The 10,275-nt window shown below is 45.4% G+C and overlaps 1 protein-coding gene across 2 annotated transcripts in view; it reads right to left on the minus strand.

Annotated features, from left to right (window-relative positions):
• Nucleotides 1–10,275, minus strand: part of LOC111863612 (SLIT-ROBO Rho GTPase-activating protein 1) — a gene marked incomplete at its 3' end in the record, with an annotated part of 155,567 nt that overhangs the window by 102,992 nt on the left and 42,300 nt on the right. Inside the window, 1 exon segment of one of the 2 annotated variants that reach the window (XM_023850083.2) lies at nt 6,775–7,013. Coding sequence (XP_023705851.2) covers nt 6,775–6,847 — 73 coding nt within the window. 2 annotated transcript variants of the gene reach the window in all.

Consider the following 10,275-nt stretch of genomic DNA (forward strand, 5'->3'; position numbering starts at 1 on the left):
GTCCAACTGATCTTCTCCATCCTTCTCCAACACCACATTTCGAAACTTTCCAGATGTTTCTCATCTACTGCCCTAAGTGTCCATGTTTCAGCCCCATACAAAGCAATGCTCCAAATGCAGCATTTCATTAGTTTCTTCCTCAAATTTAAGTCCAATTTGCTGGTAAAAAGATTCTTCTTCTTGCTACATGTAGCTTTTGCCATGTTCCAACCATTTGACAGAAAACGATCGAGCGAGGTAGCGCAGCGGTAACCCTCCAGACTGGTATTCAGGCGGGTGCTCAGTTCGAATCTCGAGTGGATCATCGGCTATCATGAGGTTTTTGTCGTTTTCCTGAGTCCCTTCAGGCAAATGCCGGGATAGTAAAAAAAAAGGTAAAGTTGTCCCTGTGCTTTACGAATTAAGCACTATGCCATATAGGCGTATGGGGGAGTGGATGTATAGATCCACATTTTCTTGACCTCGGTACTAGTTCAAGGTGAGTGGTGAGGTACACGTCCCGGTCGCTTTACCCCCGGTAACCACTGGACAGGAAGCTGAGTGGGCCCCAGGGTATAGACGCCGTGGAGAATAAATAAATTTCTTGACCCTACCGAAAATCGAACTCCGTCCCAATGCCTAATAGTACGTCGGTTAAGCCACGACCAATTCCTTCCAAATCCTTTCCAATTCATCAATAATCCTACCATTCAGCAGTATATGCTCTAGCTACTGAGTGCCGTAAAGTGAGGAGCCATTTCGAGGCAGTAGCATCGCCCCAGTCTGCCATATTCGTGAAGTTCTCCCCTTCATGGGCCATCAGTGTCAGAACCCCCGCCACATAAACCCGTCGTAAAACGATAAACACGTCACTTCCGCACCTACTTTGTGGTTAACTGAACCTGAATATTTTTTCTTTACGGAATTTCGATGCTGTAGCGACTACGTTTTCTTGTTTCGTCAGGATATAACTTCGGCGTTCAGGAATATGCCGCTCAGAATGTTAAAAAAGGCTCTCCGACGTTTCGACAAACACTGCAAGTTTCTACGTACTGGGTCAATGTTGTCGGTTTCCCACTGCGGCGGCCCAGTTTATGTGGGATTTGTGGCGAACAAAGTGGAGTAGCGAGTTTTCTACGAGCTCTTCGGTTTTCTCTGCAAACTTTTCTTTCTATCGACTGCTCCATATTCATCTTATCACCGATGTTAAGTAGTCTCGATACTGACTGACTCCATAGACATGAGTCCTTCTTGAGAAGCCGCCAGTTGCTCAGCTACTCAAGTCAAATACACAATCACATCTGTGTGTATATATTATTCGAACGTTTAACGGCGATCATAGCAATAAAATCTTTTCTGGTGATCACATATGAGAAGATGGACTTATCCAGACGTTTTGGAGACTCACTCCGTCTCCAACACCTACGGGTGTCGTGGAAAAAGTGTCCAACGTATCGGGTACGAACTCGATGTTGCCACGGATAATCGCCCGACAAGACTCCATTTGTGTTTCTATGTTTTATGTAGGAAACTGTACTAAGATTCAATTACTCATCTGTGTTGTTCAGATGTCAACAGCCGTCATTTGTCTTGTCCTGAACACTCAACATGGCAGAGTCCTACTGGGTACGTCAAGAGGTCCTCATGTTGGCCTGTGTTCTATTATTACTATTATAATCCAATTAATTTAAGTCCTCGTATATGTCTGAATGATATACGGGGAACAACTGAAACTGGAGAGTCTGTTACGTAGCAGGAAAAAATACACCATCCGGGTGCTTTGTTTAGATGACTGAATGGTGTGTCCAATGTCAAAAGATAAACTTCACGTGAAATTCTTCTTGAAAAGGAAAAATACAAAACGAAGGGAGTTCTATTTCGCTTTTGAATATGTACCTGAAAACTCGGGAAGGCTTTATTTGTTCGGCTTTTCGTTTTTAATGTGCAGAGACATCACAAGAGCTTCTCAGAAACCACACTCACGCATTTACCAAGAGCGTTCGAGTAAAATACACTTATAAATGTATGTGGCGTTTTATAAATCACAATTCACAAGTTTTTTTTTTTAATTCGCTAGTGGGGGGTGGGGTACAGCTGGGTCCACTCGGCACGGCGGCCACTGATTGGCCTATTGTAGCCTGCCCCGGGTGATTATGATGATGGAGAATTTGTTGGAATGAAGATTGGCAGGGGAAACCGAAGTACTCGGAGAAAACCCGCCCCAGCGACACTTTGTCCACCACAAATCTCACTTGACCATACCCGGGCTTGAACCCGGGCCGCCGAGGTGGGAAGCCAGCGACTAACCGCTTGGGCGATGGCGCGGCCTAATTCACACTTTAGTTACATAATTACATTTACTGATTATCCGGGGAAACTCATTTCCCATCCGCCCCGGATAATCGGCAATCTACTATATCCGTGTATCTTTCAGCAAAATAAATTATGTATTGAGAAGTTCTACTTCTGGGATATAACACTAACTAGCCCGTTATAGTCAGAATGCGTTTCGGAGGAACATGTCGCCTCTGTCTTCAGAGTTGGAGAGTAAACAACGAAAGAATTGTTGTTGTGCTATGTATCCTAAACACAGACTGCCTACACAGAATATAACAAAAAAAAAAGTTGAACTTATAAGAGAAATTAACCGTCAAGACTTCCTACTTATTTTGATCTCTACTTCTCTGGAAACGGTTCGCCATTTCCTGACGGTGGGGGGTGGGACACGACTGACAATGCGGTTCCCAGAACCAAATGGAACCCCGAAAGGAAAATTAGTCGCCAGTGAAAATGTTCCTGCCATCAGGGACGACCAAGTAACCATCGGTCTTTGGCTGAAACAACACAACGTCGAGTGACAATAAGTTATCCCTGTGTTTAACTAATTAAGCTCCAGCCATAAAGGCGTATGGGGGAGTGGATGTATAGTTCCGCATTTTCTAGACCTCAGCGCTAGCTGGAGGTAAATGGTTAGCTTTACGCCTCGTCCGCTTTACCCTCAGGGAAAGAGCCCCCGGTATCCATTGGATAGGAGGCTGTGTGGGCCCCAGGGCCGGTCTGGACGACGTGAACAAATTTCTTGACACTACCGTGACTCGAACTCCAATCCTTCGGTCGTCCAACCGGAAGTCATTCGCTACACCGGCTACGCTATTATGACCAGCAAATAATAAATTATTACCGATATTGAAGGAAGTGGTAGAGGCCTACTTTGCGATACTATCCGGACATGGAGAGACTAAAGAAAACCACGAATAGCAGCTCTCGGAACCGTAAACACCTTAGTATGAAGCTGCAGCGTCAGCACACCCTTACCAAAACGCCACATGCTAAATCTAGACCAAATTCTGCAATATGGAGACTAAATATAGGCTGGTACACGTGCTCTTATCGGGGGGGGGGCTCTTGAAGTTTGACAGGGCATGAATAATAGCAGTCTATTTCCGTAACCGACCTCCCCTATTTCCCCCCCTCGCCATTCATAATTCCAAATCTTACAAACATTTAAATATAGAACTGCCCAGTTCCCCCTTCTTATACGCCCATTACACAATACTGACCCGCACTCAGACGGGAACGGACGGGAAACGGGCAGATTGCATGTGAACAGGAAGCGACGCCGTGTAACTTACTCATATGTGTAGTTCATTTAATGGCCGATTACTGTGGTCGCGTGGTCTAACGCATGAACTGTCATCGCCCGCTCTAACACTGGTATCGTGGGTTCGAATTCCACTCGGGGCATTGGTGTCTGTGTGCGTTTATTCTGTGTTTGTGTTGTCTTGTGTGCAGGTAGCGGGTCTTGCGACTGGCTGATCCCCCGTGCAAGGAGCTCTACTGACTATGTAAAAAAAAATAAAAACGGCCAAGATCCAACAAAGGAAGGCATGAAGGATAGATAGATAGACAGATGATTTAATGAGGCTATCAGTAACTGCAGCGCTGCACGATAAGATCACAGACGAATAAAAATTCCAAAGGATATGGAAAGAAGTGGTCGTACACTAATTTAAAGTCTTATCATATCATTTTCCTGGAGGAACTGAGGTAAACAACGAAAAATACTGTCAAAAAATTCAGTGTCCCGGCACAGACTCGAACCAGGCATCTTACTGAGCCAATTTATCGGCAGCGTTGGAGGGCACCAACGTTTAGGAGGAACCTTCTGACTCTGTCTTCAGGGTAGAAGAGTTACTGTCTGCATCTGTTGGGTAGAAGAATATAATTCTTCTACCCTGAAGGAGGCAGCAGATTCCTCAGGAACGTTAGTATTTTTCTACCTGACGTCACGGCGTCACATATCAGAGGGTAATAATCTTAATATTCACTTCCGTAAGAACATCGAATCTCACGGCACAGACAAAGAATATGGACATGGACGCCGGTCTGGGGGTAAAGCCGGATATGCCTCACTCCAGGGATAATTTAGCCTTTTGGGGGGGGGGCCTTTTACCGCCTGCCTCTTGGAAAATTAATCGTGGGGGCGCGGAGCATTGGAAAGGTGTGGAGCGTAACAGCCGAAGCTGCTGTTTCTCATTTGGGGGGGGNGCGGTCATTCACAAAGCATATCTCACACGTGACATCAGTAAATGTGGTTACACTGAGTACATGTGAAATTAATATCGGCTACCGCTACAATAAATACATAACGCCAACAAATGTACCGTTAATATATCCAGCCGCACTATGGCCCTGGGGTCGACTCAGCCTCTAACAGAAATGAATACCAGGAATCTTCATGGGGGGTGAAGGATAGGAGGCTCAGTGGGCCCCAGAGCCGGTCTGGACGCTGTCGAGAAAACAAAAATTCTGCCGCTACCGAAAATCGAAACCAGGGTCGTAAATAGGTAGCCCCTGTCGCTATCCCGACTCCACAGACAAATGTCATACAGAGCACGCTAACTAGACAAGTACTGCTGAGGTATTCTGTTCGAACCTCGACACTAGTACACATGTATGATTTGTTTCATGACCCTGTTAGTAATTCAGATTACACAGCGCCGAATAACCAGATAATTAATCAAAATATCCAAGATGGATAGAACAAGGAAAACCACGAGAAACCTCAGTCAGAATGACCGAACTTTCGGCCGATATCCGATTGCAGGGTATCTCAAATACCGGTTATTATAACCGAGGGTTTCGAGACTATCCTTCGTCTGTCAAAAATGACGAGATACCATATCAAGAGAGGCTAAGACTCAATCCTTATATTTCCACAATTTACAGTTCACTAGAGCACCCAGTCTCGTGTTGTCAGCCTCTTAGACGTTTCCTGGTAACGGCTCCAACAAAAGCTATTCCTCTGCCTCCGGCTCAAGTCCTCTCTTCACAGGCTCCGTACAGAACTATCCTTGTACCTTAACATCTCGGCACTGAGCGCACAGAAAACACAGAACGTGTTAAACGAGCCCTTGCCCAGAAACGTTCCTGGTATATCAGCCCATCTCGCGGTCGTTGCACAGCAACGATTCGACCCGCTACAATATTATATAAGCTCTGAAGCTGAATGAGCATCGTTAAATAATAATCAAGAAATATTCTAAATAATCATATATATATTATGAGAAAGACGCTTTAATATCACACGAACTCCCACTCTACATAAAATGTGTAAGGTAAAGCTCGGGTTACTCCTGTATTTGTACAGCACGTAATGAAGGGACCTCGGTATTAGATGGTGGATGGTGAGCTTCAAGCTTTGGCCGCTTGAATCCCAGCACCCATTATACAGGAGGCTGAGTGGGCCTCAAAGAAGGTCTGGTCACATTAGTACCATGCAGAACAATCCTTGTCTTTACTGAGAATCTGAGTTTTCATAGCGGTGAGTATGAAGCGTTAATTCATCTGGGATGTGACTCCGTACAGTCCGGTAGATCACTGACATTTCGGTGGAATTAACTGCCTCCATCTTATTAGTGCTGGTTCCTTCATTAGTTTACTTTTCGACCCCGAAAATGGCTGCAGTTCGTTCTCCCGAAACGGACTACACGGCGTCACATTCTAGATAGTTGTCTCTATAATCATCGTCATTTCCCTGATACCTCTTCATTCATACCTTCATAGCTTCCGGCTTGTGTTCGGGAGGCCCCACTTCGAACACCGACTATTCTCAGCTTCTTAGCAATTTTCCTCAGTCTTTCCCACCAAATTACGCTAATCTCAGTCATCAGTTTACCGCCCAAACTGGTTCATACTGTAACGCTTCGGACTTATGTCCAAGAACAGCTGTGTTCGAATCCCAGCGGAGATAAACAATATCATAAGATCTTTCGCGCTTTTTCTCAGTCTCTCAAGAGAAATACCGCGGGAATATTACTTCAAATAAGCCACGACCGCTTCCTTCCACATCCTTTCCAATTTAATATTCACTAATCGTCCTATCATTCGACACTGCACACCCTGAGCTACTTACAGCGCTGTAATAATAAACCCTCACTAAATAAACATTTCCCCATCTACACCGCAAATACAAATACAAAGCTTCGCGCCCCGTGATTCTATTCAGTCCCTTCCTGCTTCAACTGTCTTGGAAGTCACATATCCTTATAAATACACAATATCCTCAAAATACTACCTTCCGGGACGTGACGCCGTGAGGACCTGTAGGAGTTCACCGACATGTCTGAGGAACAGGGCTGAAGGGCACGCCAAGGGAGCACCACTCCTCGCCTCTGAAAATGGAGGCTCTACACATCGCTGAACTTCCACCGGACTACACGGCGTCACATTCCAGTAATCTTGCCAGTCTCCGCTGTTAGAACCTCCAATCCAGTCATGTAGTTTCTTTCTTACCTGGAAACACATCTTTCAGTTCAGGGCTATTTCGAATCCAACCATTTCTCTGTTGAATGATGCACTGAAACATATTTCAGACCTGCGTACTAAAATGATGCTTTGTATTTACTGTTACAACTATGCGATGGCAAGGCTTCACATTTTCGCAGTTTCACTACTTCGAGTCCCACGTTTCTGCATCACTCCCATACCCGCGACAGATGCTGAGGAGCAACTACGCGACAGACAGAGAGCTCTGGGGTTGCATACCCAGCCCTCCCTTCACCCAGCGGCGTCCACATCTCCGGTATCCCTGGCAAAACCTCGGCCGTGAACTCTCGGGTAACTTCGGTTTCTTTCGCTCCCTCCCCCTCCCCGCCCCTCACGTCAAAGCTGTTGAAGATGCTGTGTAGCTGGACCCGACGTTATGGCAGTTGTGACCTCACAGATCTATCGGCCAATTGCAATTAATGTCATTGTTGTACCGACAGTTGTCATGCAAACGTGTTCAGACTTCACTGCAATACAATTGCGCGAAACTAACCAAGCAACAGGCACGTGTATCCGCCGACCAATTGCAGTTAATGTCATTGTTGTACCGACAGTTGTCATGCAAACGTGTTCAGACTTCACTGCACTACAATTGCGCGAAACTAACCAAGCAACAGGCACGTGTATCCGCCGACCAATTGCAGTTAATGTCATTGTTGTACCGACAGTTGTCATGCAAACGTGTCCAGACTTCACTGCACTACAATAGCGCGAATCCCTTTTAAACTAACCAAGCAACGGGCACGCGTAAGTCTTATGGACATTCATACCTACTAATGCTCTCTAACGAAACCGGCACAGCTCAGTCGGTATTGTGACTAGCCTACGGGCTGAACAGCAGATGAATTCGGGTTTAACTCCTAACAAGTGCCGTGCCATAACTCAGATGGTTAGTCGCGGCGGTGGCCCGGGTTCGATCCCGGGTCTGGTCAAGTGGGATTTGTGGTGGACAAAGTGGCAGTGGTGCAGGTTTTCTCCGAGTACTTCGGTTTCCCTTGCCAGTTCTCATTCCATCGACTGTTCCGCATTCATCATCATCTATCGTCCGGGGCTGGTACAAAAGGCCAATTAGAGGCCGACGTACCAAGTACACTCATTCACTCCACCCCAAGTAGCTAAAAAAAAACTTTTCCCGACAAGGGTAAACAGACTTCCTCTACAGCGTCCAGACCGGCTCTGGGATCTACCAAACCCCCTATTTAATGAGTAGCAGGCTCTGTCCACAGGGGTACAACGGCAAAGGCGTGAAGTTGACCACTCACCTCCATCTAGAACCGCGGTTACGAATGCATGGAGCTACACCTCCACTCCCTAATATGTATTCATGGTCACATGCTTAAGAAAGTACAGCGACAACTTTAATATGTAGCAGACGGTTCGGAACACTACATATCGGGCTTACTTTCGCAAACGCGGCTCACCAAGTGTCTGTATCACTTGCGTCCTGTCGTAAACCACTCTTAGAACTACTGGGGCGGTCAGCACAACAATAAACCTTATATTAATGCGTTAATGTCTGTTTCTACTGTACATGCAGTTGTATGCTTACAGCCGCATTATGGACCTGGGGTCCACTCAGCCTCTAACAGAAATGAGTACCAGGAATTTTCCTGGGGAGTAAAGGGCGACCGGCACGTAAGGCTGACAACCTCACCGCCATCTGTGAGCCTAGAAAATGTGGCAGCCTCGACGTCTCACAACCATATGGGCCTCCATGGCCTGTTACAGGGATAGCTTATTTTTTGTGGTGGTACGTATAATTAAAGCCGGCCACGGTAGCCGAGCGGTCTGAGGTATGTACTGTCTTCGCTCGCTCGGAAGCCGGGATCGTGGGTTCGAATCCCACACAAGGCATGAATGTTTGATGTGTGTATGCCTTTATTATGTGTTTAGGTAGATGTCTTGCGACGAGCTGATCACCCATCCAAGGACTCCTACCGTCAGTAAAAATGAACAATAAAACAGAAATCAGTCCTATGCTCCAAAGTGGGAGCGAACAGGAAGAAACAAATGTATAATAAAAACAAATATTAAGGCATTATATCACCTTTATTTACTCACAGATTGTGTTTACGGCCAACTTAGTAAACCCCCTCCCCCCTCACTGTAAGTAGCCTAGGTACAAAATATAAACACCGTACAGGGTCTACAAACTGTATTTCAAATATTCGGTACTTCGGCGATTAGACTGTCGCAAATTATAAAGCTTTAGACGATACTAAATACGTGTGATTAGGCAGACTAGAATGACACAACCATTAACACAATGGGCATGGTATCCACCATGTCACTTCCTGTCGACACGTGACGTACTACCGGCCGTAGTTGTTCAAGAGGCCTGTGTGACGTCATACAGGTCACACGTGGATTTTTATAGTGGCTTCTTCACAGCCCTTGAATACAATGGTATATGAAGACGATAGTAAAAGGTAAAGCTATCCCTGTAACAGGCCGTGGAGGCCCATAGGTTTCTGAGACGTCGAGGCCGACACATTTCCTAGACAATCAACTCACAGATGGCGGTGAGGTTGTCAGCCTTAAGCGCCGGCCGCCCTTTAACCTCAGGACCATAGTGCGGCTGAAAAGATTAGGTCAATTAAAAAATCTAATGATCTCTTCGGGAATCGAACCCGCGATCTTCCGGCTTGCAGCATAGTGCCTAAACCAACTACGCTACCGCGTGCCCGCAGTGATAATGATGATAATTTATTATACTAGTCCATGAAACTAATTTCCTTGATTAAAATGTGTTTAAAGGAAAGGTATAGTAAAGTCCGTGTAGGTAAACATTTGTCTGATAAATTTCCTATCCAGAATGGTCTAAAACAAGGAGATGCTTTTATCACCACTCCTTTTCAACTATGCCTTAGAATATGCAATTAGGAAGGTCCAGGGAAACTAGGTGGGACTGAAATTAAACGGGACACATCAGCTGTTGGTCTATGCTGATGATGTGAATCTACTGGGTGATAATGTAGAAACCACAAAGGAAAACATACAAACTTTAACTGACGCAAGTAAGGAGAAAACTAAGTATATGTTACTGTCTCGTCACCAAAATGCAGGGCAAAATCATGACATAAAGATAGGAAACAGATGTTTTGAAAATGTGGCACAGTTCAAATATTTGGGAACGATAACAGATCGAAACCTGATTCAAGAGGAAATTAGAAGTCGATTGAACTCGGGTAATGCCTGCTACTATTCAGTCAAGAACCTTCTGTCTTCTCGTCTGTCGTCCAAAAACATAAAAATTATAATATAGAAAACTATAATATTGCCTGTGGTTCTGTATGGGTGTGAAACTTGGTCTCTCACATTAAGGGAGGAACATAGACTGAAGGTGTTTGAGAACAGGGCGTTGAGGAGAATATTTGGATCGAAGAGGGATGAAGTGACAGGAGGCTGGAGAAAACTGCATAATGAGGATCTTCATAACTTGTACTCTTCGCCATGTATAATTAGAAT

This window comes from Cryptotermes secundus, unplaced genomic scaffold (assembly GCF_002891405.2).
Source record: "Cryptotermes secundus unplaced genomic scaffold, Csec_1.0 scaffold57, whole genome shotgun sequence".
Classification (NCBI taxonomy): Eukaryota; Metazoa; Arthropoda; class Insecta; order Blattodea; family Kalotermitidae; genus Cryptotermes; species Cryptotermes secundus.